At 52.8% G+C, this 27,637-nt stretch overlaps 1 protein-coding gene across 1 annotated transcript; it reads left to right on the top strand.

Annotated features, from left to right (window-relative positions):
- The first annotated feature begins 344 nt into the window (after window positions 1–344).
- On the top strand, window positions 345–27,637 carry GGA2 (golgi associated, gamma adaptin ear containing, ARF binding protein 2). Its single transcript, XM_058681117.1, has 17 exons — window positions 345–515; window positions 9,531–9,615; window positions 10,326–10,401; window positions 11,845–11,943; window positions 13,185–13,308; window positions 14,658–14,761; window positions 15,816–15,896; window positions 16,252–16,389; window positions 18,215–18,296; window positions 19,404–19,529; window positions 20,237–20,359; window positions 20,627–20,655; window positions 21,006–21,124; window positions 22,334–22,491; window positions 24,397–24,566; window positions 25,877–25,987; window positions 26,536–27,637. Exons 1-17 carry the CDS (start codon window positions 416–418, stop codon window positions 26,644–26,646), a joined length of 1,836 nt encoding a protein of 611 aa, XP_058537100.1. The 5' UTR covers window positions 345–415; the 3' UTR covers window positions 26,647–27,637.

Genomic DNA, 27,637 nt, shown 5'->3' with positions numbered 1-27,637 from the left:
AAGAGGCTCCTGGCTCAGCTCAGCTCCGGCCGGCCGCTCGGAGAGTGAATCATCGAACAGAAGATCTTTTCTGTCTCTCTTCCTCTCTGTATATCTGACTTTCCAATAAAAGTCAATCTTGTAAAAAAAAAAAAAAAGATTAACTGTCCGCCGTGCCACTACTTTATTTGGTAACCCCACTTCCTCCAGGGAAGAGAGGGCATAAGTTTTGCCGGGTTAGCCTGATGGATGCACGGAGACCTTCGCGGCACAGGTCTGAGCTCGGGGGCGGTGCCTGTTGGTGGGCGTGGTCAATAGCGGCCCCGCCCCGTCACGTGCCGGCCTGCGCCTGCCGCGTCGGCAGCCGGGGAGCGCGCAGGCGGCGGCAGCTGGAAGGCCGGGTACCCGGGCTGGCCGCTGCGGTGGGGCTGGGCTGATGGCGGCGACGGCGGTGGCGGCGGGGACGGGGGCGACGGCGGGGACCGAGTCGTCCGGGGGACCCCCGGGGCCGGCGGCGGCGCTGGAACTGTGGCTCAGTGAGTAGCCTGCGGCCGCCCCTCAACGAGGGTCAGTGCGGCGTGTGAGGCCTCCTTTCCCGCCGCCCGGGGCCTGCCTCCGGCGGGGAAGGCCAGCCAGCGGCTTCGTGTTCAGGATCGCCAGGGCTGCAGACCCGTCGCTGCTCAGCCCCGGCTCCGGCTGCACGGTGGCCGGCGTGTGTGCGCCCCTTTGCCCAGCGCTGTGCCCAAGGCCCTCTTCAGGACCCCAGGGTAGCACCGATTGTCCGCCGCGGGGGGTGTCGGGCAGGACACGCAGGCGGTGTGGTGAGGGACTGCACGGTCGCTGTCGGGCTGCTGCGTTTAATGTCAAAACAGGCCTTTATGCCTTCTGTGTGTGTTTCTCCCGCCAGACTTCTTAGGTTGGGCTTCCCGGAGCCCTAGCGGATAGGGGTTGGCGTGTTTGTGGCCCCTTTTACCAAGGAGGAATTGAGAGTGGAAAGGGATAAAATGCCCCTCCCCGCTACACACGCACACTTTGTGTAGGGCTGTGGGAGGGGCTGGGGATGCTGAGACGCCTAACCCAGCGCGGGGATGTCCTTGCTCACCGACACAGTTTGGACACCAGCAGCAGCTGGTTAACGGGATTGGGGGAGGGGCGATCATGGTGCTGGGGGTGGGGAGCTGCCGGTCACCGTTGCAGGCCGAGGAACCTGCCTGTGCAGGGCTGAGGATGAACAGTTCTGGCCCCAAGGAGGTCATCCAGGGCGAAGCCGCGAGAGCGAGGAGTGTGCAGAAGAAGGTGCAGGCCTGACTGAGGCAAGGGGGGCCGGCATCCCTCGGGGGTCAGCTGCAGGAAGGCGGTTCCTCCCTGTTCTCTTCTGGCGTGTCGGGGGCTGTTGGGCCGAGTCCAGCCAGGGCAGTGTGATCCGGCAAGCTGGTTAAAGGCGCCGCCTGTAACCCATAGGAACTGGTTATAGAGTCGGACTGAGAGGTGATTAAAAGCTCTCTTGGCGGTGTTTACCGGCCGCAGCAGGAGGAGAGCAGGAAGGAGTGGTAGGGCTGATTCTTGCTGGAGCTCTGGAGTGGAGTCTGGCGGGCTTCCCGGGTTTCAGGGTCACATAAATGATTGTTGGGGGAGCCTGGGCTGGGAGGAGGAGCCCACTGTGCGGCTAGCAGGGCTGCAGCTGCAGCTGAGAGATGCTCCCCAGGCAGTTTGGGTCAAAGAGGAGGTTTGGGAGTCGCCGGTTGCCTGGCGACACTGTATTCTTAAGAGTTATTTATTTGGAAGGCAGATACATCCCATTTGCTATTCACTCCCCAAACATCCACAGTAGCCAGGGCTGGGCCAGGCTGAAGCTAAAAGCCAGGAACTCCATCCAGGTCTCCCGTAGGGGGTGACAGGGCCCACCAACACTTGAACCTCCGGGTGCATTAGCAGGAAGCTGGATCTGAAGTGGAGGAGCCAGGACTTGGACCCCAACCCCTCCAATATGGAATACACTGCCCTTGAGGCTGCATGTTAAGTAGAGCAGCGATTTGGAAGACGTGCCCTGGAAAGCCCCAATATTGATGAGTAGAGGAGGAAAGGGGGCTGGCGTGGTGGTACAGTGCGTTACACCACGGATTACAACTCTGTCTTCACATATTGGAGCCTAGTTCAAGTCTCAGCTGCTCCACTTGTGATCCAAACCCCTGCTGATTTTCCTGGGAAAGCAGAAGATGGTCCAAGTGCCTGGATCTTGGCCACCCACGTGAGAATGAGACCCGAGTGGAGGTCTGGGTTCCTAGCCCTATGCGGAGTGAATCTGAGATGGAAGATCTCTGTCCCTCTTGCTCTGTCATTCTGCCTTTCAAATAAATAAAACTGACCTTTTTTGTATTATTATTATTTTTGAGAGTGAGTAGGGAGAAGCTGGAGAGCAGGGAGGTGCAGGTGGGGTGTGGTTGGCACTCTGGCTGCTTACGGAGCGTGCTGAGAAGGCGCAGCTCTGAGCTTAGGAGCCAGCAGGTCACTTGTTAGTTCTCACGGAGTTGGACACAGACAGTTGGGAGGAAGCGTCGACAGCTTTGACGGGTCACATGGTAACGGGCAGCTCATCCAGGGGGAGGCCAAGAGGAAGTGTCTGGACTGAGGTGCCCAAGCAGCTCCAGCTTCTTTGGGGGGATGCTGTCCAAAGTGGCCGGCCCCTCTGGTTTCCGAAGGAAGGCTGGAATCTGTATGCCAATGGGAAGGTGTGCTTGAATGTGGGAGAGGGGAGAGGGTGGTAAGGGGGAATTTGAATGTAAAGGAGTTTACAAGGAGGAAGGATCAGGGGGGTCTTCTACCTGGATGTTCCTTAGGGGGATGGTGGAGTTGGCCCTCTGCAGGGGGCGTCCAGGTGCTGGAGGAGGAGGAGGCCAGAGCTGGAAGGGCTGCCCCAGTCAGAGGGAGGGCAGTATTTTTGAGTATTTAGGGAAGGAGATCAAGAGGACTACACGTGGAAGTGAGCTATCAGTTCCACAGCCCCAGTTGCTGAGCGCTGGGGGCTGAGGCAGAACTTAGCAGGTTGGAAACAGCTGGTGAGAGAAACCGGAGTCTCCCTCCCACAAGCATTGCCCAGCCTCTGACCCCTGACGGCCTGGGAGCCTGCTCATTCACTGCCTCTCTGCCAAGACCCACTAGATGCCAGTAATACATCTCCCCTTCCAAATCTTCTTTTTTAAGCTATTATATATACATTTTAATCAAAATATCAGATTTACAGAGGGAAGGCGAGACAGAGAGAAAGATCTTCCATCCACTCACTAGCTGACTCTCCAAATGGCTGCAACAGCCGGAGCTCAACTGATCCAAAGCCAGTAACCGGGAGCTTCTTCCTGGTCTCCCATGTGGGTGTAGGATCTCAAGGCTTTGGGCCGTCCTCCACTGCTTTCCCAGGCCACAGGCAGGGAGCTGGATGGGAAGTGGAGCAGCCGGGACACAAATGCCTCTATGAGATCCCAGTGCTTGCAGGTGGAGGGTTAGTCATTATGCCAGCCCCTCCCCTTCCCAGGCTTAACCACGAAGAGTGCCCCTAGTCATTGCCAGGTTTCCTGGGGAAGTGGGGGAAGGGCAGGGTCTCCTCCACCCTGCTCCCCGGGAGGTCCCCCTCTGGGGTGTCCAGTGGACTTCAGACAAGAATTGCAGTCTGTGTGACCATGTTCTTTTCCTTCTGGGAGTAGGATTAGAGAAGGTGAACTGTGGTTTAAACTGACACCGGTGGATGGGGAGACAGCTGTTGTAGGACCCAGGGCAGGGGGGGCTCAGCACAGTCTGCGGTTGAAGGCAGGTGCCTGCTGCAGGTGCCTGAGGATTAAATAAGCCTGGCTCACTGACAGATCTTACCTGAGCACGCAGGGCAGTGGTGTTATGAAGATGAGAACAGAAAGGCTTGGAGTTGTGGAGCATCAGAGGTGTGAGTGCATGGAGCGCCCTTAAAATAGTGCCTGCCAGTGGCAGGGCCAGTAAGTGCTTGCAGTTCTTATCTCTGTTGCAGTTGAAGTGGCTGAGCACTCACTCATCCTAGTTTAGCCCAGACATCAGTAGAAGGAAAGAATTGAATCCCTGCTGTGGACTGAGCTCGCCCAGGAGCCCTCAGTAGGGTGGAGATTCTTGTCCTGTCTTGAATTTGCTGTCTGTCCTATCCTTGCTGTGTAGCCAGCAGAAATCATTTATTTTTCCCATTGACAGAAAGCTGTGGTTTTCCCACTTATTGGTCCAGGTTAGACCATTCGTCCATATTGTGCCTGGTATCCATGGGGGGGGGGCGGGTGAAGATGGCCAGGAGGAAGAAACACGAGGATGCAGACCCCTAGGGTGGGTAGAGAGTGAAAGTGCACCCACCTAGTCTTTGGACCTAGACTCGCCTGTGGCATTCCCCCAAGGGAACGTCAAGGGTTGGGGACTCTTTAAAAATACGCTCAGCAGGGCTGGGCTTGTGGACAGTGGGTTGAGCCACCGCCTATGATGTTCGCATCCCATATGAGCACCGGTTTGTGTTCTTGCTGCTTCACTTCCCATCTAGCTTCCCACTGATGGCCTGGGAAAGCAGCAAAAGGGGGCTCAAGTGCTTGGGCCCCTGTCACAAATGTGGAGGCATGAGAGAAGCCCCTGGCTTCAGCCTGCCCAGCCGAGGATGGTGCAGCCATCTGAGGAATGAACCAGTGGATGGAAGGTCTTTCCCTCTTTCTGTAACTCTTTAAGTGTTTTTGTCTTGTTTTTTAAAAAGTAATAAACAGTACAAACAGTGGCTCTGTGCTCTGCTCATGGCCTCTCCTGCCCTGCCCTGCCCTGCCCTAGCCTCATGTGACTACAGGTAACACTGCTCTCCTCCCTATTTGCAAGTACTGGAATTCACTAGCCCACCCCCTCTTGTGCTGTTTGTAACAGCAATGATTGGTCCTCCTGTTCTAGTATCTTGCCTTCCTCCAACCCCACCTTCTTGCCTCTCTTGCTCTGGGAAGGCCAGGCTTGCAGTCTGTTTATAATACAAGTTTTTTTGTTTGTTTTGTTTTTTCAAGATTTTTTTTCTTGGAAAGTCAGATTTACAGAGAGGAGAGAGAAAAAGATCTGTTTGTTCACTCTCCAAGTGGCCACAATGGTCAGAGCTGAGCCTAACCAAAGCTAGGAGCTGAGCAGATTTGAAGCCAGGAACCAAGACCTTTTTCTGGATCTCCCACGTGGGTGCCGGTTCCCATGACTTTGGGCCATCCTCTGCTGTTTTCCCAGACCACAAGCAGGGAGCTGGATGGGAAGCGGAGGAGCCAGAACACAAATTGGCACTCATATGGGATGCTGCCATTTGCAAGGAGAGGATTAGCCAACTGAGCCCTCGCACCGGCCCTGTAATTCGAGTTTCTTGCAGACTGAGTGTGTTCTCTGGGAGCCAAGCCTGTTTTCTACGTGCACCCCCAGGGAAGCACTCTGGGGTGAGCTAGCTGTTGAGGGCCTGAATCCTGTAGCTCGCAGCCTCAGGGATCCCCCGTGCTGGGGTGGTGATCCTGGGAGTTGCCAGCTGTCAAGAGGTAAGTTGGTTTCTGAACTAGTCACACTCTGAGGAACCATTTCACACACAACCAGAGTTCTCAGCTGTTGGCTTAATCCTCTGGCATGTAGCAAGTGCCATGTGAACCACACACATGTGGCTGTTATTAAGCAAGTGTGAGGGGCTTTCAAAAAAATTTGTGGAGGAGGAAAAAAAAAGTTCATGGAGAGCTCAGCGCAATTTAGCCTAGTGGTTAAATCCTCACCTTGCATTAGCCAGAATCACATATGAGCGCTGGTTCATATCCTGGCTGCTTCACTTCCCATCCAGCTCCCTGCTTGTGGCCTGGGAAAGCAGTGGAGGACGGTTCAAAACCTTGGAACCCTGCACCTAAAAGAAGCTTCAGGCTCCTGGCTTCAGATTGATTCAGCTCCAGCTGTTGTGGGCACTTGGGGAGTGAACCAGTAGATGGAAGATCTTTCTCGCTGTCCTTTTCTCTGTAAATCTGACTTTACAATTTAAAAAAGTTTGTGGAAAATGGAATTAAAATGATTATTTTGGTGCAAAAAATATCTTGAAATCCATTTATATAATGAGATCTGAATAGTTCATGGAAAATGTATGTTAAGAAAAAATTATGCACAGACTCCAAGATTTTTTTACACTAAAATACTTAAAAAAAAAAAAAAAAGATTTTCTTTTTATTGGAAAGTCATTTACAGAAAGGAAGATCTTCTGTTGGATGATTCACTCCCCAAGTGGCTGTAACGGCCAGAGCTGAGCCAATCAGGAGCCAGGAGCTTCTTGTTTTTCTCTGAGCTTCATGAAGTCCCCTTGTGTAGGGCCATAGAGTAATACTTGGGACCCTGTGCCTGCTTTTTCCCATCCCCCGCCCTGCAGATGCACCCTGCCTTCTCTGGTGGCAGTGCCTCCATGCCCTGCAGCAGTGCGTGGGGGATTTCCTTGCTAGGCCTGTGGGGCCCTGGCCGCTCCTGGGAGCAGCAGATGGTGTCAGTGGCTGATAGGACACAGCTGCTGGGCCTCCAGTGGCAGTGGGTGGGGGTGAGGGCTGTTGTTTCCTGGAGTGTCTCACAGCAGACTGTGTGTGAAGACTGTTGTTTCAGAAGTGACACAGCCGCCTCCTGGCAGCAGCCATGTGTCCAGCCAACTGGGCAGACGCTGCATAGTGCATTCATTCCAAAGACAGCAGTGCCAAGATCCCCCCTAGGCACCAATGCAGCTAGCAGGGTTCCTGAGAAACTCTGGGCAGGAAAGCAAGGCCAGTTCCCAAGAGGAGGCCCCCCCTGCTTTTGTCAAAACAAGCCCAGTAAAAGGAAAACAAACAAAACCCTGCCTCCTAGGAGCAGTGGAGACCTCAGGGCTTGGGGGCTGAATTCTAGTCTGTTCTTGTACTCTGCAGCGGGCTGGGATTGTCCCAGTGTAAAATGGTGGTGGTGGGAGCCCATGTAGTGGTGTGCTGTGATTCAATGGCTAAATCTTCACCTTGAACTCTCTGGGATCCCATGTGGGTACCAGTTGGTATCCTGGCTGCTCCACTTCCCATCTAGCTCGCTGCTTGTTGCCTAGGAAAGCAGTGGAGAATGGCTGAAAGCTTTGGGACCCAGAATAAGCTCCTGGCTTTGAATCAGCTCAGCTCCAGTCATTGGGGCCACTTGGGGAGTAAACTAGTGGACAGAAAATCTTTGTCTCTCTGCAGATCTCCCTTTGCAAGAAAATAATGAATCATTCTTTAAAAACAAAAGTGGCCCTAATGTGTCAGTAAAGGTAATGGTGATGTTTCCATATTCAACGGCAAAAAAAGATGTGCTTGGGCGCTCAGTGCAGCCCCAGCTGTGCCAAGAACATGGAATGGTAACCGGCCCGCAATAAGGAATCTTCCAAAATGACAGCTGTAACTTTCTTTTTTTTTTTTAAATTTGTTTATGAAAGAGCAAGTGAGAGACAGAGATCTTCCAGTCTCTGGTTCACTCCCCAAATGGCTGCCTTGGTTTGAACTGGGCTGATATGAAGGTGGGATCCAGGAGCTTCTTCCAGTTCTCCCATGTGGGTGCAGGGTCCCAAGGCTTTGGGCCATCCTCTGCTGCTTTCCCAGGCCATAACAGGGTACTGGGTTGGAAGTGGAGCAGCTTGGAACAGGAAGTGGTGCAAATATGTGATGCTGGCACCACAAGGTGGAGGATTAGCTTGCTATACCCCTGTGCTGGCCCTGTAGGTCTGGCAGCTGTTACTTAGTTTTGAGCTGTGTTGAAACTTCAGCAAATCCACAAGACACAGATTCTAGCAAGTAAAAAATAAAAGGAACTGATTTGCAGGTAGGAGACCTCTCTGCTGCTGGCCTTGACTTGTTCAGAACATGACCTTGGAGGCTGCTTCTTTCTCTAAAGACTGGTACCTGGCAGGGGCAGGATTCTGGCAGGTGAGCTTGCCCCCCCACCCCCTGCTTTCTGAACTGGAGGTGTGTTTACCTGTTGCAGTCAGAATTCCTTTGAAGTATCAACCTTGACCTAACCAGTGTAGAATTACTTGGGGGAGTTGAAAGGCAGATTCTAAGACCTGCAGTTTCACATAAATGGTGTGGCAAGTAGCCACTGGCAGTCTGACTTCTAGGGGTCCAGTTCTTCTGGGCATATCAAGTGTGTTTGTAACTTAACAGACTGGGTTTATGGGGATATAACCCCATTGTAAGTCACAGCTGTGGTTGGTGGCTTCTGCCTTCGGGAGTTTTGTTCTTGGCTTCTGTCAGGTGTGGCACAGTAATGAAGGGTTATTGATTACTTACCACATACTGCTGTAAGACACTGTCTCCTTTAAATCATAGTCCTGGGCCCTAGTGGCTAAAGTCCTCGTCTTGAACATGCTGGGATCCCATATGGGCACTGGTTCTAATCCTGGCAGCTAGCTCTGCTTCCCATCCAGCTCCCTGTGGCCTGGGAAAGCAGGCAAGGATGGCCCAAAGCTTTGGGACCCTGCTTCTGCATGGGAGACCCGGAAGAGGATTTGGGCTCCTGGCTTCGGATCGGCGCAGCACCGGCCATTGTGGTCACTTGGGAAGTGAATCATCGGATGGAAGATATGTCTCTGTCTCTCATCCTCTCTGTATATATATCTGACTTTGCAATAAAAATAATAAATAAGTCTTAAAAAAAATAAAGCCCACGTAAGAGCTACAGTTCAGAGAGGGAAAAGGTAGCCGTTGCCTTGTGGAGTGGGACATAAACAGACTGAGGACATCTTCATGAGCAGGCGGTATTTTGGGGACCTGAAGGATGGGCAGGATTTCTGAGAGAGGCCAGTGGGGAGAGCCCCGGTGGAGTGAGGGACTCCTGGGAATGGACCATCTTGTCTCCCCACTCCACCTGGAACCAGGACAGTGGGGGCTTAGCAGGCAATTGCACAGCCTCTGAGCCCCGCTGTTGGCACACGTGACTTCCTCGTGACATTGGCGTGAGTGCTGTCAGTCAGCAATGGCTCATGCCCTGGGGTGACTGCAGTCCTCAATGACCAGCAGGGCGGGAGGGGCCTGGGCTGGAGCCGTGGGGAATCATCTTCTGGTGGAGATGGAGGAAGTGGCTGTTTGGGCAGAAGGAGTAACAGCCCAGCGCCTTCGCTTCCGATTGCTACAACAGGGCTGCATGGTGTGGACCGCAGGCCAGGCTGCGTGGAGGGTATCGGGATTTTATGAAAGTCTTCCCATCATGCAGCTGAACAGCCTCTGGATAGTCGTCAATTTCTCCCATCCTCCTTGCCTGGCTGGGGTGGGGGCATCCTGGCCGGGACATGAGGAAGGCACGTGCAGGCCGACCTCTGCTTTGTTTAATTGATTCACTGGCTCATTCACTCACTCAGCAAACCCTCACTAAGGGCGTGGCTCGTGGCAGATGCGGTGCTTGGTGGGTGGCCCAGGCATGGTGGCCGCAGTCATGATGTACCTGCTTCTCTGTGACAGGTGTGCGCCATCACAGATGGAGAATGGGTCATATGTGTCTTTGTATCACATTTTAACTACGTTTTTAAATTTTTTTCTTGACAGACAAAGCCACAGACCCAAGCGTGGCACAACAGAATTGGTCAGCTATCCAGAACTTCTGTGAGCAGGTGAACACTGACCCTAATGGGTAAGGTGAAGCCTCCCACACACCTGGCTTTGGGGACCCCACCCCCCCAGACTGTACACAGGCCTGCATCTCTCAGGGCTGTGCTGGGGGTAGACTTTTTTCTTCCTACTTCCCTGCCTCCAACAGTATACTGGAAACAGTAGTTTTCTAAGATTAATAAGTTTATGTGTGTGTGTGTGTGTGTGTGTGTGTGTTAGGATGGTCATTAGCAACTGCCAGGTACTTACGAGTATTTTGCATAGTATAATAAACACTGCACATTCCTGCTGGAGTGTAGCTGGGGCACGTAAGGGTACATGCCATAATAAAAAATTGTCTCCTTTGTGTCATAAAAATGAAGGGAAAGGGCTGGGTTTCATTTGAGCTATTTTCCATACATCTGCATTGGAGCTGAAGCATTTGGGGCCTGCGTGCAGATGTTGCCACCCTGTGGTACTGAATAACTGAGCTCTTCTGAAGTAATCCCAGAGTTGGGACATACTGCCTGCCTAAGACCTGGCTCCACGTGGGCTGTGAGGCTGGACCCCAAGCACAAGGAGGTCCTGGCCAGGGCAGTGAGAGCTGTGGGAATTGGTCCTTGGCTGGGACGCATGCGTGGGGCCGTGTGCAGTATGTGGCACCTGTGCACCAGGACTCGGCTCCTGGGGAGTGGTGGCGGAGTGCCTGCCTGTTCCTCCCTGCCCAGTCTGGGTCTGTTTGTTTTCCTTCAGTTCCACACATGCACCTTGGCTGCTGGCCCACAAGATCCAGTCTCCACAGGAGAAGGAAGCGCTGTATGCCTTAACGGTGAGTTTGATTTGCCTTGTACTGATGCTCTGAGAGGGAGTCTGCCTGCAGCACCGCCCTGCCGGGGGTTCACCCTCACAGGCCTCGCACAGCAGGCTAGAGGGAGACTGCGGCCAGGCGGCCCGTCCTGGAATAGGGCTGAACCTGCTTTGGGAAATGGGAAGAAAGGAAGGGTTTCTTCTAGGCAGAGTGACAGAAAAGGAGAAAATGTGAGGTCTGGCATTTGCTGTGGTTCCCCTAAATGGCCACGTGGCTGGAACTGAGCCAGGCTGAAGGAAGCTTAGCGCCTAGAGCTCCGTCTGAATCCCTGACCTGTAGGTGGCAGGAGCAGAAGCCCTTGGGCCATTTCCTGCTAGTTCCCCGGCTGCATTAGCAGGGAGCTGGATCAGAACCAGAGCAGCTAGTACTTGAACTGGTGCTCAAACATGGGGATACAAGATGCTGGCATCGCCAGTGGCAGCTCAGCCCACTGTGCCACAACGCCAGCCTCAGGAAGACTTTACATTCCTGTATGTCCTTCTTAGACCAAGACTGACAAGTTCAGGTCTAATAGGAACAAGCTGGTGACATAGATGAGTGAAACCATCGGGCAAAGACTACAACACCAGATAGTAGTGCTCTGCCTGGGTGGGTGCTTGTGTTTGAGGGCAGCCTGGATGCCACCAGGCGTGAAATTGAACCTAAAAATGCTAGAATTTCCTGTTTCCCTGCTCCCCCCAAAAGAAACTGAAATCCAGAATTTCAAATGAATTTTCTGGCTTTTTAAAAGTTGATCACAAATTTGACAGGTTGAAAACCACAGCGACAGTGCATTGGCTCTATTACAAGCACCAGATCCCATCTGGGCACCAGTTTGTGACCTGACTGCTTCACTTGCTATCCAGTTCCATCCTTGTGGCCTGGGAAAGCAGTGGGGGTATGGCCCAAGTCTTTGGGACCTTAAGTCCATGTGGGAGACCTGGAGGAGGCTCCTGGCTCCAGGATTCGGATCGTCTTAGCTCCGACTGCTGCAAATCTGCCTATACAATAAAAATAAAATCTTTTGAAAAAAGAAAGAAAACCACAGTGTGGACCCGAGGAATATGGGCAGGCCTTACTCTCCTGGTGGGTGCCAGTGGGTGAACTGGTAAGGGCTCCTCTCAAGTGCCAGTACCAGGTGTCTGCCTCTGGGGGAAGGGCTAGTTTTGCCTGCCCACAGGGTCTTTTTTGAAGGCGGGGTGACCTCAGGGTGCACACATACACACGCCCCTCTCAGCTCTTCCCTGGGTGCTACAGCCCTGTTGACCAGGTCGCATGTTTTTCTTGATCTGAGAGTGGTGGTTGTTTTCATGGGTAATGGGCAGGGCTAGCTGTGACGGAGTGGGGCGGGCAGCACATGCCCCTCGGCTGCGAGGTGAGCCCAAGCTACCAGCCCTCCTCTCACGGGGTTCTGGGGTCGTGCAGGTGCTGGAGATGTGCATGAACTACTGTGGAGAGAAGTTCCACCGCGAGGTGGCCAAGTTCCGCTTCCTCAATGAGCTGATCAAGGTGTTGTCCCCAAAGGTGAGTACCGGGCTGTCCCTGTCCTCTGTGCCACCCCTGTACCCAGCCTTCAAACTCCTGTGGCATTTCTCAGGCCAGGGGGCAGACTTGGGCATGGAGAGAACCTGCCCACCTTGTCTAACTCTTGGAAGGAGGTCAGGCAGGTGACAGTGCTCTTCTCCTCGTAGGCTAGAATGACCCCTCCCCTCCAGCGCTGGTGTTTAAGCTTTGGGTCTGACTGGCAGAGGGGATGGGGCGGGGAACATGAGCTTGGAGGCACAGGTCTCCTGGCAGAGCTGGTGACAGACGTCAGGTGTGACTTGGTGTGTCATACTCACCTGCCTTGTGCTTGGCATCTTTCCTCCTGGCCCTCTCGCCCACGCCTCACCTTTGTGTGAACCCACCATTGTTGCATTCCAGCAATGTTCCTGACACCTGTTGTGCCTCCCACAACTCAGTTCAGTTCACATTAAGGGCTCAGTCCTGTCTGAATGTGAGGCAAGCTATGAGACTTGGGAGTCTCTGTGTCCCCCTGTCCCCTGCAGCAGCTGTGATGTGCTGCCCACTACAGATGGCAGGGTTCCCATGACCCCTGCTCCTGGCTCTGAACGTCACTAGGATGTGCCGCAGCACAAAGGAAAGCAGATTGCTTTCTACTATTTTATTGTGAAGACTGCAGAGGGAAGTGACCTGGAGGGCAGGGTGTTTGTACTGGAGACATGGGCACAGTGCCCACTGACTGACTTAGGCCCCATGTGGTGGATTTCATTTGGGGAATTATTATTATCATTTTTAATGAGGGCAGAGAAAGAGTATGTGCTCCCATCCACTAATTCATTCCCCAGATGCCCTTGGAGTAGACAGGACTGGGTCCCTGGCTGAAACTCAGTCCAGATCTCTGACATGAGTGCGGGGACCCAGCCACCTCTCAGGATTTGTATTCACAGGAGGCCTGGGATCAGGAGCCAGAGCTGAGAATTACACCCAAAGCACTCTGAGGAGGGGCTTAGGTTTTTAACCGATGTCTTCATAGCTGAGCTAAACATCTGCCCCTGTGTGGACTTTAATTAGAACAGCTCTGGAAGTTGATGGCTTGAATGCCAGCAGGGGGCTGGGGCCATGTGCCATATGCTCTGGCCTCTAGTTGGGCTTCAACTTCCAACTGGCTCTTGGCAGCTCTTGCCTCTGGAACTTAACCAGCCCAGAAGTGGAGTGCCAGTTTGCATGCTTTCTAAAGTCACGTCTGCGTCTCTTCCTTTCAGTACCTGGGGTCCTGGGCCACAGAAAAGGTTAAAGGAAGAGTCATCGAAATTCTCTTTAGTTGGACAGTCTGGTTTCCAGAAGATATCAAGATCCGAGATGCTTATCAGATGCTCAAGAAACAAGGTCTGACTCTGGTGTTTATGTTGTGTTTCCTTTAGACTCAGTGTCCTTTCTTCTTGCTCTTTTATATGCCTTGTAATGTTTTGTCGAAAGCTAGACATTGTGCTTGGAACTGTGACTAAGGGAGGGAGTCTTTTTGTTCCTGTAAGTGAGCTGACTTCCTTTGGGCAGGCGGGGGTAAGCAGAGTTGGAGATTTTGGTTGCCTTAGCTGCCTTCGTTATAGCAGATCCCAGATTCCTGTGGGTTAGCATGTGTTTAGGTTGGGCCTGATTTCCTGCTCTGCTTTTGGCTGCTAGTATTCCTCTACTGTGCTCCTGGAAAGGGGATCTTTCTTCTTGCTTCTGCCTGTCTACACTTAGATAGCTCCTGCAGAGTGGGCCTCGGTTGTAGATAGCCATTACAACTAGGTCTCTAGGTCTTAGCTGGATGTATTTATGATAGTGTTCCACCCCAGGGAGACCTGGGCTGGGGGCGTAATGCCTACCCCACCCTAGGGTGTTCTTTCTCAGCTGCAGTGGGTTTCCCCCAGTGCTGTAAATGCTGCAGGATCTGGAGCCCCTCCCCAGCAGGTGAACACCTTTATTCCTTGTAGAGGGAGTAAGAGGGAAGGAGGGATTTAGCTGGGGCTTCAGGCCTTTTCTGTTCTTGGTGAATACCTGGCAAGGCCTGTGGGGAAAAGAGCTTATTTCTTTGTATTGTGTCCCTCTGAGATTCTGTGTGTTCTCCTTGGCTCATACTGGGCTGTCAGCTGTTTGTAGACAGTCTGGGCTGAGTTATTCCTAGAAGTGTTGGTGCTTGCCTCTCCTTGGAGGCGCTTTTCCTTAGATTTCAGAGTTGTTTGTTCTTTCTCGGTCTTGGCTCTCTGATTGGCTCAAGGGGGCTGTGAGTTCGCAGGTGGTCTGGCATTGGGCCCCTGTCACCTGCCTGTGTGCATCCTGTGAAGAAGCTGGGAGTGTGCATTTCTTTTACATTCTGCTCTTCAGAAGCAAAACTCAGCTTCAGGGTGGGCTGTTTTCTTCTGCCCCTTGCAGTCAACAGCGGGCACCTGATTAGGGATCCAATGATGATTCCCGGGGCCCGGGTGGTTGTGCAGCTGCACACAGTATCAGTGCCCATGGGGCCCATGGGGCACAGGCTGTGAGTCTGGCTCTGTTCTCACAGGTTTGGCTCTGATGCCCCTGACTTCATGGTGGTTTCTTGGGTTCTCCTGAGAGACAATGCTGAGCTTTAGTTACACCATGGGCTTGCTACTGACGCTACAATATTTTCCTAGAATGGACTTACCCTGTGTCTTGCTGAAGACTTTAGATACTCATGTCAATAGCCTAACTTTGTGAATTGCATGTTTCAGGGATCATCAAGCAGGATCCTAAACTGCCGGTGGATAAAATTTTACCCCCACCTTCTCCTTGGCCCAAGAGCTCCATCTTCGATGATGATGAGGAGAAGTCAAAGGTGAGGACTCCACCCTGAAGGCAGCGGCTGCGTGGAGTGGGATCAGAGAGCCCTTCTCTTAGGGACTGTCCTGAGACTGCCCCGTGATCCTGGCCTGAAGTGTTGGGCATGTGTGGGGAGGTGGGCTGATGGGTTTTCCACATATGGTCTGCATGAACTGGCTTGTTGGCGCGTTCCTCTTGCTTGTCTAGGCAAGGGTTCTCCTGGAGAGACGCTCCCCAGGATGAGCTGGTGGGAGAGTGGCTCAGTGGCCCTGGCCAGGTGCCATGTGGCCCTGGTCTGGGGAATGCTGGAGAGCAAGGGACTGCTGGTATGTTGGTTCAGCTCTTTCCCCCGCCCCCCCCCCCCTTATTTGATGGGCAGAGTTAACACACAGAATCTTTTTTTAAATATTTATTTATTTTTAATGGAAAGCCAGATATACATAGAGGAGGAGAGACAGAGGAAGGTCCTCCATCTGATGATCCACTCCCCAAGTGACCGCAACAGCCGGTGCTGTGCCAATCCGAAGTAAGGAGCCAGGAACCTCCTCCAGATCCCCCATATGGGTGTAGGGTCCCAAGGCTCTGGGCTGTCCTCCACTGCTTTCCAAGGCCACAAGCAGGGAGCTAGATGGGAAGTGGAGCTGCCAGGATTAGAACCATCGCCCATATGGGATCCCAGTCACTAGACCACGCCACCGGGCCCTACACACAGAATCTTCCATCCACTGGTTTACTCCCCAAATGACTGCACTGATTGAGGGTACACAGTTCAAAGCCAAGAGCCAGAAGCTTCTTCTAGTTCCCCAGTGCCATCAGCACCCACTCCCCAGGTCCCTCAGCTAAAACTGTCCTCCAACTTTGCCAGATGTTCCCCCGGGGATATGATCTTGCCAACTCTTCCCACTCCCCCCTCCCTAATGAGCCCAGTCACCCGTGTTGTGGCGTCACTGTGACGGCCTGTAAGCCGATGGCGGAAGAAGCGTGGGCTGCTGCTCTGGGTGATGTCCATGTGCATGACGCCACTGCTCAGACCAGAGGCCCCACCCACTTTTTCTGTGTTCTCTCCTCAGCTCCTGACCAGGCTGCTCAAGAGCAGCCATCCCGAGGACCTGCAGGCGGCCAACCGGCTCATCAAGAACTTGGTCAAAGAGGTGGGTGTCTTCCCCTTGAATCTAAAGGACCTGCACGGGACAAGGGTTGAGGGACAGCGTGCGTGTCTGAGCATGTGGCTGAGCAGTTGGCTGGGAGCAGAGCTGGGGCCTGGGGCTGCCTGCAGGCCGCCTAAGGGTGCAGCTTCCTACACAGTCACGTTCCTGTGCCTCCCAGCCACTCGCCGTGGTGCCTTGGGCACCTTCTGACCTGGGCACCTTCGCCCACTGTGTGAGCACCCACCTCACCTAAGACTCCAGACTCCCCTGTGCCCCTCCTGCCCCCCACTTCCTTCTTCAGACTCCACCCAGGGCTTCTACTGCCTCACATTGTCTTCCTTCCACCCCCTCCCAAAAGGAGCAGGAGAAATCGGAGAAGGTGTCCCGGAGAGTGAGTGCGGTGGAGGAAGTGCGAAGCCACGTGAAGGTGCTGCAGGAAATGCTGAGCGTGTACCGCAGGCCGGGGCAGGCGCCGCCAGACCAGGAGGCCCTGCAGGTAATGCCCCACGGACTTAGAGCCCGATCAGGCCTATCTCCACTTGCTGACAGCTGGGAAGCTCTCGGCGCTATCAAGATAGCAAACCAGGCTGTCACCATAACTTCCTTGTGTCTCCCTGTCATCCTCCCTCCGCTCCTCTGTCCCCTGCCTCCTCCATCACTCAGCTTTCTGTGTTCAAGAACTGTTCCTGTTTGTAGCACCTGTCGGTGCTCCCCTCCCTTCTCATGGTGCAGTAACACTCCGTTGAACAACTGCACCTCATCTTGTTGGCACATTCTCAGCTGAAGGGTACTTGGCTTGTTCCGGTTGTTTTGCTGTTAGGACTAATCCAGGTTTTTCCACAAACATTAAGTCTTAAGTTCTCATGGGTGTCTGCCTAGGGGTGGAATTGCTGGATCATGGGCTAAGTCTATATTAACCAGACTGCCTTATGATCTTTCCTCACCCCCTAGCAGTTCAGGGGGTCCCAGGCTCCATGTCCCGCCAACACTTGTTTCTGTCCGTCTTTGGTGACAAGCCACCCTGGCTCATGTGCAGTGGTGTCACAGTCCAATTCTGTCCTTCCCCTGGCCATGTTGAGTCTACTGAGCATTCTTTTGTGCACTTACTGGCCACTTGTCTATTGGAGAAACGCTGGTCTTGTTCTAGTGATTTCCTTGTTCAAGTGATTTCCTCCCTTCCCGTGGGCCATTGGCACTGTCTCAGTAGTATCGTTTGAAGTGCAGAAATGTTGAATTTCAGTGCTGTTCGGTTTGTGTGTGTGTTTTCTTCTGTTGCTGGTGCCTTTGTGTACCAGCCCAGTCTGGGTCTGTCCGTGGAGGCTGTGATACTGCCCTGCCTGCCCAGCCAACCTGGCTCTCTTGCCCTGCATGCAGGGTGCTCTCTGCCTCTCCCTGCAGGCTGGCGTCAGCCTTCTCCATGCTGCAGCTGGTCCTGTTTGGGCGTGGGAGATCCCACAGAGCTCCCATCCCATGGACCAGTGGAATTCCAGACTCCAGTCTGTCTGGCAGCCTGTCTCCAGCATATGCTGGCTGGCTCAGGCAGCTGGGACAGGGACTGCACAGGGCTTGGGGAGATTCTCGCTGAACTTACCCTCTGTGGGCAGGTGGAGGGGACAGTACTTGGGGGCAGAAAGACTGGACCAGGTGGACACTGCCGAGTCCACTCCCTCCTGTGGTGAGACAGCAGCAGGTGCCTCAGGGAGGGCATTGGCATGCTGAGCACTGTGCCAGCCCAGCTCCCTTGCCCACAGAGAGGACAGTGAGCAGGAGAGAGAGGCCGTCTTGAAGGAGAGGACATGCAGCTGGGCTGGCTTCAGGGAAGACAGTGTGGGGTGTGCAGAACAGTGTCCTCTCCCTGGCAGTGATGAGGATGGAATGACCTGGGGCACACTCTCCCTGGGATGAGGAAGGTGGCACTGGCTGGGTGTGGCTGAGGGAGAACCTGAGGGTGGGCATCACAGGAGTGTTGGGCCCAAGAGATGCTGGCATGGATAGGTCAGGGAGTAAGGGTGTTGGTGGTGAGAGGTGGACACCGTCGTGTTGCTACAGCACGGGACAGGGCGGGGACCTGAACGGTGGATTCAGAGACAGTGGGCTCTTTGCTGAACTGAAGTCTTATATTATGTTTCCTACCTGCTTTTCTTTTTGAAACTCAGAATGCTTGCAACCCAGGTTTTCCCTGAAACTACCCATCACCTGTCTGCAGGACAGACCAGGGAGCCCTTCCACCCCCACTTCCCAGCCCTAGGCCTGCTGTAGCTTGACTGCATTGCGGGGTCCGGGTGCATCGTGAGTCAAGTTGTGCCCCTGCCCCACTCCAGGTGGTGTATGAACGGTGTGAGAAGCTGCGGCCCACGTTGTTCCGGCTGGCTAGCGACACCACAGATGACGATGACGCACTCGGTGAGTTTTCTTCCCCAGGTGTAACACAGGCGTGGTCCTTGTGGGCCAGGGACGGGACAGAGGGACTTCAGGGTGGTGAGTGGGCATGGGAAAGATAGGCCTGCCTCAGAAAGGCCTTCCAGCGAGATCTAGGCTGCAGCAAGGAAAGCCTAGAGGGACAGTCCCCCAAGGCTCAGCGAGACAGCCAGGGGTGTAGGTGCCCAAGGTTTCTCCAGCATGTGAGAGACCCGGAAGAGCCAGGCTGCAGGGGAACTCAGGGGAGCTTGGGGGGGGACACTAGGGAGTTGTCCCTCTTCACCGGTCTCTGCCCCTTGGCCCCTGGCCCGCCTGTTTCTCTCCTTGTGCCACTACACAAATTCTAAACATCCTGAAGCAATCAGATATTAGTGTGTAGATTGCCCTGATCATTTCTCCTTAATCATACATCCAAGTTAGACTAGGACATACTATGGCATCATTGGTTGGTATTTCTGTAGTCTTTTTTTTTAAGACAGACAGACACACACACACGGAGAGAGAGAGACTATCTTCCATTCCCTGGCTCACTCTCTGACAGCTGCAGTGGCCAGGCTGGGTCAGGTCAAAGCCAGGAGCATCATCTGGATGAAGGGGTCCAAGCATCTGGGCCATCCTCTGCTGCTTTTGCAGGCACATTAGCAGGGAGTTACATTGGAGCTGGAACAGCCAGGACTCGAACGAGTGCTATATGGGATGCTAGCACGGCAGGTGGAGGCTTTACTTGCTACACCACAGTGCCGGCCGGATCTTTATTTTCTCGCGTGCATGCATACATATCGTTGGTCTGAGTTGTCATGTTTCCACATTTCAAGCGTGTCATGTTGAATAATATTAAATGTGCCTGTTGAAAAAAATGTTTCTTCCTCCATTGGGAACTAAGGATGTCAATGTTTGAGAGATTGCAGTCTGGAGGAGGCAAATGCCTCTGGGAAGACAGCGAATGATAGGCCAAGTCACTTACACCTGGATGGAATTCCTGGCTTCTGGCTTTGGCCTGGCCTAGCCATTGTGACCATGATGGAAAATATCTTCTCTCTCTCTCACTCATTCTACCTCTTAAATAAGTGGGATTCTGATTGATTTCCTCAGCGGAGATCCTGCAGGCAAATGATCTGCTCACACAGGGAGTCCTGCTCTACAAGCAGGTGATGGAAGGCCGTGTCACCTTTGGGAACACAGCGTCCAACTCACTGGGGGACATACCTGTCTCCAGAGGTAGGTGCTCCGAGCCGCATGCTGCTTCTTCCTGCTTCTGCCTTGGGGCAGCCTGCAAGTCGCACAGGAGGAAAGGCCCCCCAGAAGTGGAGAGGGTGGAGAAATGAGCTTGCCCTCCATCTGCCCCCTGTGAGGACAGCTATGCAGGAGTCCTTGTACACTGCCTTCAGGCTGGACCCCAGCTCTGGCCACACACAGAAGCGATGACTGTGTTGTGCCTGGCCCTGGTTCTCCCAGGTACATCCTGTGGTGCCAGACAAGAGCAGCAGTCTTCAGCCTTGGCTCATGGTTCCTGGCAAGCCCTGTGACTTGGTCCGTTGGGCACGATGCATTGGGCACTTGGTCATTTGGGTCCATGGCCTGGATCTCTTCAAACAAGTCTCATGGGGGTGGGAGGAGCTGAGGGACAGCTGGGCCTGGCCGTGTGTGGCTGTTAGCCTGGGAGGCAGCCATGTTCAGAAACCTCGGAGCTGGCAGAGACGCCCATACTGCTCCTTCCAGGGTTGATGGACTTTGGCGGGGGGTGATGAGGGGAAGTTCTCTGAGCACTAATTGGGTAGGAAGGTCTGTGGCTGCTTCAGTATCCAGATGCCTGTTCAGCCTGGGAGAGGGCACACAGCAAAGGAGGATGCCTGAGGGAAGCTAACGGGGTATCTGGGAAGACTTGACTCTCACCTGACAGCCTGCCCTAACCCTGCCTCTTGTAGTCTTCCAGAACCCAACTGGCTGCATGAAGAACTGCCCCCTGATTGACCTGGAGGTGGACAGTGCGACTGAGCAGGCTGAAACTGTGGGGCCATCTTTGCTTCATCAGGACCTGGAGGCTTTAGGTGCGGGCAGTGCTGGCGGGAGCAGGCATGGTGCGGGCTGGGTCAGGAGAGGGCAGGGAGCAATAGCTGCTCGAGGGGACTCAGTGTGCCTGGCTGCTCAGGTGTGCACATTCATTCCAGAGCTGAGAGCGGTCTTGGCACGTGGCCTTCAGTAGGCCTGTGGCTGGTCCAGTCTTTCTAAATGTCTTAGAAACGGTGGGCATGGCCTTGATCTCCATGTTGAAGCAGGTCAAGTTACAACTGTGCATCCCTGTTGCTTTCTTACAGGGATCGGTGACCCCCCTGTTGGAAGCAAGGTAAAAAGAGAGAGGACTGGGGAGCAGAGGGAAGGGTCCTGCAGACCTGCCTCCCTGAGCAGCGCCACCTAGGGGTGGGGGTGCTGCAGCACTGTACTGCTGCCTGTGCTTGCTGGGGGACCGGGGAGAGTGTGGGCCTGGGAGAGGGCGCAGAGCTTTCCTCACCATCCTGTGTGACTTGAACACCCCAAGGGGTTCACGTCTTATTTGTTTCAGGACCCCATGCCCACAGGGCCTTGGAGCCCTGTGCTCTTGCCCTTTTCCCCCTGCCCCAGGACACGTGTTGAGCCTTAGCCTAGTTGGTGGTCACCCATCTCCTGGCCTACTCTCAGCCATTCCTGGTTTGACAGGTCCCTGGCCAGCACGCCTCTAAGGAAAAGCAGAATCCCACTGGTGGCGGTGCTCAGAACCCTTCTACGGACAGGAACCTGCTGGATCTGCTCTCGGCCCAGCCGTCTCCGGGCCCACTGTGAGTGGAAGAAGCTGCCCACTGCTGCTGCTCCTCGAGCGAGGGCTGGGGAATGGCACTCTAAGCCGGCCCACTGTTCAGTTGGCCGCCTCTCCTCCTCCTCCCCTCTTATCCTGGGTTATAGGAACACATCAGCTTTGGCCTGGGGGGTGGGCTGTGTTTAAAGATGGGCAGTAGTCGGTGAGGATGTTGTCACGTGACGTTAAGCAGATTCATTCACAAAGCTTCAGTATCACTGCCTAAACACAGTGTGGGCACGCCTCTACTTTTTCCCGTTTGGTGTTGTGGTCTCACGCAGGGCTCGTAATTTACAACGTGTTGCAGGCTAACTTATTTTGTAAAATGTTATGTCTTAGAGTCCCCATGTGTGTTTCTAGAAATGTGCCTTGCTGTTTTAATAAACACATCATGAGTCGTTGTGGGGACATGTTTGAGTGTAATCTGCTTGGCAGTGTCCACAGTTGCCAGGGCGATGTATCCAACAGTGTCTTTATAGTGCATACCCAAAGGTCCCTTGTGCTCATGATAGGGGTGTTCTTGGCTTCCGGAGGAGCCCCAGTAGTTCACTGCGCGCCCAGTAGCCTGAGGGTGCCAGTGTCCCTGACCATGACCCCAGAGCTGTGCCAGGAGCTCACACCTATCAGCTGCCTGTTGGTGGTTTTGTGACCATGCCAGTCATCATTCTGGCTTGGATGGGTTACTCCCCAGAGTTCCCTAGAACGGTTTCAGTTTGTGTTCCCAGTGGGCATAATCATGCAGTGTAGCATGACATTAATCTGTGTGTCTTCTGCCTCACTCTTACGGCTCTGGGGACAGCATTTGGGAAACTTGACCTGAGCCAGCCACTACTCCTCGGGGATTTCCAGACAACTGCTGCCGAGTCCCCCTCCCCCCAGTAGCTCCAGGCTGTTGCTTTGTGCATTCTCCTTTGCAGTCCCCTGGGGTAGACTGTTCTGTTGTCACTTAACAGATGAGGAAACGGGGCCTAGATGAGATTCCTTGCCTGAAGTCCTATGTGTGTGTGTGTTCCCTTCCTAATCTTGTCCTGAAAGCCTAATTAGATTCCTGCATTTCTCGCTAGTCTTTTTATGTACACGTGTGTATATACACACATATGTGTGTGTATGTATGTGTGTATATTTACATATATGTATTTATACATATATACATACATACATATATATATATATAATTTTTTAATCTTTCCAGGAATTATGTTCCACAAAAAACTATTCCCAAAGAAGTTCCACCCGGCACTAAGTCTTCGCCAGGTTGGTCCTGGGAAGCCGGCCCATTGGCTTCTTCCCCAGCCTCGCAGAATACACCTCTGGCTCAAGTGTTTGTCCCGCTGGAGTCGGTCAAGCCCAGTAAGTGATGTTTGATGTCGCCTTATCTGTTAGACTGCCATTCCTTCCCCTCCGTGTGGATGGAGTGGCCTTTCAATGTGGACCTTCCCCGAGGTGAGGGTAAGAATTGGCTTCACGGGTGTTTTTGGTTGGGCTGTTTGTTTATTTGACAAGATTCATTTACTTACTTGAAAAGCAAAGTTAGAGAGGGGGCCCAGCCTGGTAGCATAGGTGCTAAAGTCCTCGCCTTACATGTACCGGGATCCTATATGGGAACTGTTTCGTATCCTGGCTGCTATACTTCCTTTCCAGCTCTCTGCTTCCATCTGTAGGTTCACTTCCCAAATGGCTGGGAAAGCAGTCGAGGACAGCCCAAAGCCTTGGGACCCTGCGCCTGGGGGGGGACCCAGAAGAGGCTCCTGGCTCCTGGCTTTGGATTGGCGCAGCTCTGACCTTTGCAGTCACTTGGGTAGTGAATCAGTGGACAGAAGATCTTTCTCTCTGTCTCTGCTTCTCTTTGTATCTGACTTCCTAATAAAAAAAATAATAAATCTTTAAGAAAAGGAAAAAAAATCTTAAAAAATAGAAAGTATTCGGTACCTTATGATTCCAGGAGGTGGCTTAACTCCCCTTGCCACAATGCCAACCCCCAAATATATATTCTTACGTTGTATTCTTACATTTGCATCTGTCCTTGCTTCATTTATTTTTTTAAATTTATTTTTAATATCGTTCACATGTCACATGAATGCCCACGTGTGCCTCTGATTAGGGCAGGGAGGGTCAGTTATGGAGGAAGGTGGGTGGACACACGTTTCAGTCTTTTTTTCTCCTCCTGTGTACACAGAGGAGGAAGGGGAGGGGGCCGCTCCTTGCTACCTAGGGATGGGGGACATGATGACGCCCAAGAGACCCTGATGTGAAGAGTGTTCTGAGGGTGTTACGTGAGTGGTTTTGATCGCCCTGCAAATGTTGTCGGTTTCATTGCTCTAAGGTTGAGAAAATCTTTCCAAGGTCTGTTGGTTGACAAAGTCCACCTTGGCGCATCCACAGGCCTGGGGACAGGCTGCAAAGCTTGGCCAGGAAAATTGTCCAACCTGTTCTGCTTTCCATTCTCTGGTGAGGCAATCAGTGTCCCTTGCTGGCCTAGATGAGCTGGCCGTCATGTCTGCTGTATGTATCTGGATGTGCTGTCCATTGCACAGGCATTGGCAGCTGAGGAGGCCCAGTCCCGATGCATGCGCTCCAAGGTTGGATGACACCTTTTGTAATTTTCCCTGTGGCCAGCGTCCCTTGCTCTGTTTTATACCACTCCACTTACGAGAAGCTGTTTCATCTTCAGCTTTCTGTCAATGCTGATAACCCTACCCCTCTTGCTCCTCTTCTCACTTCGTGGCATCACATGTCCTGCCCACCCCTCCAGCTAATGTAAGAGTGGCTTAGCAACATAGGATTAGCATTGGAATTTCATGAACCCCATCAGAGGATCTTCATCTATCCTCACCCCTTGGTAAAATTAAGTATTAGGAGATGAGAGAGAGAAACACGCATGTGTAGGAGATGAATATCACAAGACAGTAAGCCTAAAAGTTAATTTCTGGGTACATTTTTAAATTTCACTCTTTCTGATTTCTTGTATTTCCTATGTTAACATTATTTTAACCATAATCACATCTCCCTCCAGAAAAGTCTTATTTTTAAAACTTGTAGAATGCTGTTTAGATGGTGGGGAAAAGAGAATCTGGAGTGTCATGGGAGGCTCACAGAAGAACCGGGTTGTGGCACCATGGAAGGGTGCAGGCCCAACACTGTTCTAAATGGAGCAGCAGCAGCATTTGCTAATAACACGCCCGTTCTGTTTTAGCCCTGACTGTCAGGGTGCTTGGCAGCAGTGTTAACCCATTTGGTTGGATCCCTGTCCAACAGGTAACCTGCCTCCTATTATCGTGTATGACCGGAATGGATTCAGAATTCTGCTCCACTTCTCACAGACGGGGGTCCCGGGCCACCCAGAGGTGCAGGTGTTGCTGTTGACCATGATGAGCACTGCCACCCAGCCTGTGTGGGACATCATGTTTCAGGTGGCTGTGCCAAAGGTGAGTCTACCTGCTCTGGCCTACTCCTTCTGACTTTGCAGTTGGTCATTACTGGGTACTGGGTCACTGGCCGGGGCATTATCTTTGAGGTATAAGGGATGGAATCTTCACTTATACTAACTTCATATGAAATGGGGAATTTACTGGCTCACTGGCTAGCGTTCCTGATTATGTGACATCGGGTACCAGTCGTTCCAGGTAGGTTATTGATGATTCCTTATCGTCTGTCTCTTTCCATCTCTTTTTTTTTTTAAGATTTATTATTATTATTGGAAAGCCAGATATACAGAAAGGAGGAGAGACAGAGAGGAAGATCCTCCATCCGATGTTTCACTCCCCAAGTGAGCCGCAACGGGCCGGTGCGCGCCAATCCGACGCCGGGAACCTGGAACCTTTTCCGGGTCTCCCACGCGGGTGTAGGGTCCCAAAGCTTTGCGCCATCCTCAACTGCCTTTCCAGGCCACAAGCAGGGAGCTGGATGGGAAGTGGAGCTGCCGGGATTAGAACCGGCGCCCATATGGGATCCCGGGGCGTTCAAGGCGAGGACTTTAGCCGCCAGGCCACGCCGCCGGGCCCTCTTTCCATCTCTTGAATCAACTCTTCTCCTTGGGTTTACTCTTCTTCCACAAAACGGCTCCATGGTTATGTGGTTTTTCACTTTTAATCTCAGAAAGAAATTCATTGGCATAGGATGTGTATATGTTATCCACAAAGGGAAAAGACAAAAGACATGCGTCTGTAATCCTCATGGTAGTCTTTTTTTTTTTTAATTATTTTTTAATAATCTTACTTAGTTGATTAGGGAACAAAGTGTCAAGGGCTACAGGGTGAAAGTGGGTAATACCATTGTTTCCACATCAATATCATTTTACCCTGTATCTGGCGTCAGGGAAAAAAACAAAGGGAAAAGGTAGTCTTATAAGGTTTAGTATTTTTATAAACTCTAAAACACCCTATTTTATGAATTCTCAACACAAGACTTAGAAGTTGAACATTTTGTCCCAGGTTACAAAGCTAGTAAGAAGCAGTTAAAATCCAATCTGATATGCCCGGCTCCTTATTCTGCTTCTCAGATGCCAACTGTTGAACCCCATTTTTAGATCCATTTCCTGCATGGATGGAAAGCCTTTTAGGTACTTCCCTCAGTCACTGGAAGACATCTGGCTGGACTCCTGCTGGTGCCTTGGAGTACCACATTTCCTGAGAGCGCATGCCCTGTTGGAGGGGGGTTGTGGGGATGAAGCCCATTTGTTCTTGCTCAGTGAAGCTGCTGGGAATAAGGCTTATGCTGGGTTTTTCCCTCCCAATAGTCGATGAGAGTGAAGCTGCAGCCAGCATCCAGCTCCAAGCTGCCTGCGTTCAGTCCCTTGACACCTCCAGCGGTGATTTCTCAGATGCTGCTGCTCGACAATCCACACAAAGTATGTTCTGGTGTCTCTGGTGGCAGGGAAGTGAAGGGGGGTCACTTCCTGGCTGGAGAGGCTTTCTGAGGCCTCCCTCCAAAGCATGGTTGGTTCCAGCGGAGGGTGGTGGTAAACCAGCCCTTGCCAGCATTTCCTGTCCTTGTAGCTTATTGGAAGCAGATCTGTGATGGGTTTCCAGTAGTGGGGTACTGAGGGAGGGCCACATGGATTCTCCCTGGCCAAGACTTCCGAGCCACTCATCACGCCATCTCGGCTAGACTCAGGGCTGTCTCACAGGGTGAGGCCTCTTCGTTAGCCAGTCTCTTGGAACTGCAGTTCATCTCAGCCTTCAGAAGGGCAGAAAGGGCTCCTGGGGGGCTGATCTATGATGTCTCCTGTTGGGTGAAGCCCTTGACTGGGTCAGATATACCCAGTCACACACATGCCATGCACATACTCACACTGCTCCTTGGTGACTGCTGGGTGGGTGGAGACCTTTTCCCTGGGCTCTGTGGTGCTGCCCACTAACATACTGCTCTTTTTGTTGTTGTTGTTTCATATTCCAGGAACCCATCCGATTACGATATAAGTTGACATTCAACCAAGGTGGACAGCCTTTCAGCGAAGTAGGAGAAGTAAAAGACTTCCCCGACCTGGCTGTCTTGGGTGCAGCCTAAGTGCTCACAGGATGGACCCTTCAAGTCAAGCTTAGGCCAAGGTTACCTTTGCTCCTGAGTCTAGACAGGACTCGTCACAGTGATTTAGTGCAGAGTGCCAAGAGTTCTTTCCTGATGTCAGGCTCTGAATGCCAACTTCTGGCTTAGTTCTGCAGATACTCTGTGTGTGTGTGTGTGTGTGTGTTGTGGGGGGTCTGGGGAGGGCAGAGCAGGGCTTGGGATGTGGGCAGTGTGGGAAATGCCAAAGCATTTCTGACCATCATCTCTGCTGTCATCATATCTGCGCATGTTCCTGGACACCGCTTCCCTGCCTCAGCTGGGAGGCTTTATGAGCCAAAGTTTCTCTCCGTGTTATCGTCACCTTTTCATTCATCCACTGTGTGCCTTGTCAGCCTCTGAAAGTCTTGTTGCTCCCAGGCTGCTGTTCTCAGGGACCTTCCAAGGGACCTGGTTGGTCTCAGGGCAGAGAGCAACCCCCCTTCCTGGGGCACTCTTTGCCAAGACAGACTTCGTCTCCACTTCCATCCACGGTTGCTGCTGCTTGTGTGTATTCTAGAAGATCTCGATGGCAAGCTTGCTGCACTGTGTCTGGGCGAAGGGCTGCCTGCGAGCCCAGAGGACCACGCTGGGTGGGCCAATCATGCCCTTTACCACTGTGCCTTAGAATCCCCTCTTGAGGGACACCCCTGGGGCGGAGGGGAGAGCAGCTCCTGGACCTGCCTCAGGTTTCCGTGGGATGGGCAGCCTTTCTGGGCCCTGCCGCAGGACCCCCCTCCCTGCTCCTACTTTTTGTCCGTAAGCATTTCTTCTGAGCTCTTTGTGCCATCGTGTCAAGTCAGTCATTATAAATCACAGCCAACAAGCTAGCCCTGGCTGTGGCCTTCCCAACCCCAGTTGGGGAACCGTGATGCTGAGAGGTAAGGAAACCTAGCAAGGATCTAGGTGGCCACTATATACACAGGAAGTCGCTGAATAAACATCGTGTAGCCAA

Source organism: Ochotona princeps, chromosome 24 (genome assembly GCF_030435755.1).
Source record: "Ochotona princeps isolate mOchPri1 chromosome 24, mOchPri1.hap1, whole genome shotgun sequence".
NCBI lineage: Eukaryota > Metazoa > Chordata > Mammalia > Lagomorpha > Ochotonidae > Ochotona > Ochotona princeps.
This window is presented reverse-complemented; position numbering and strand designations above follow the sequence as displayed.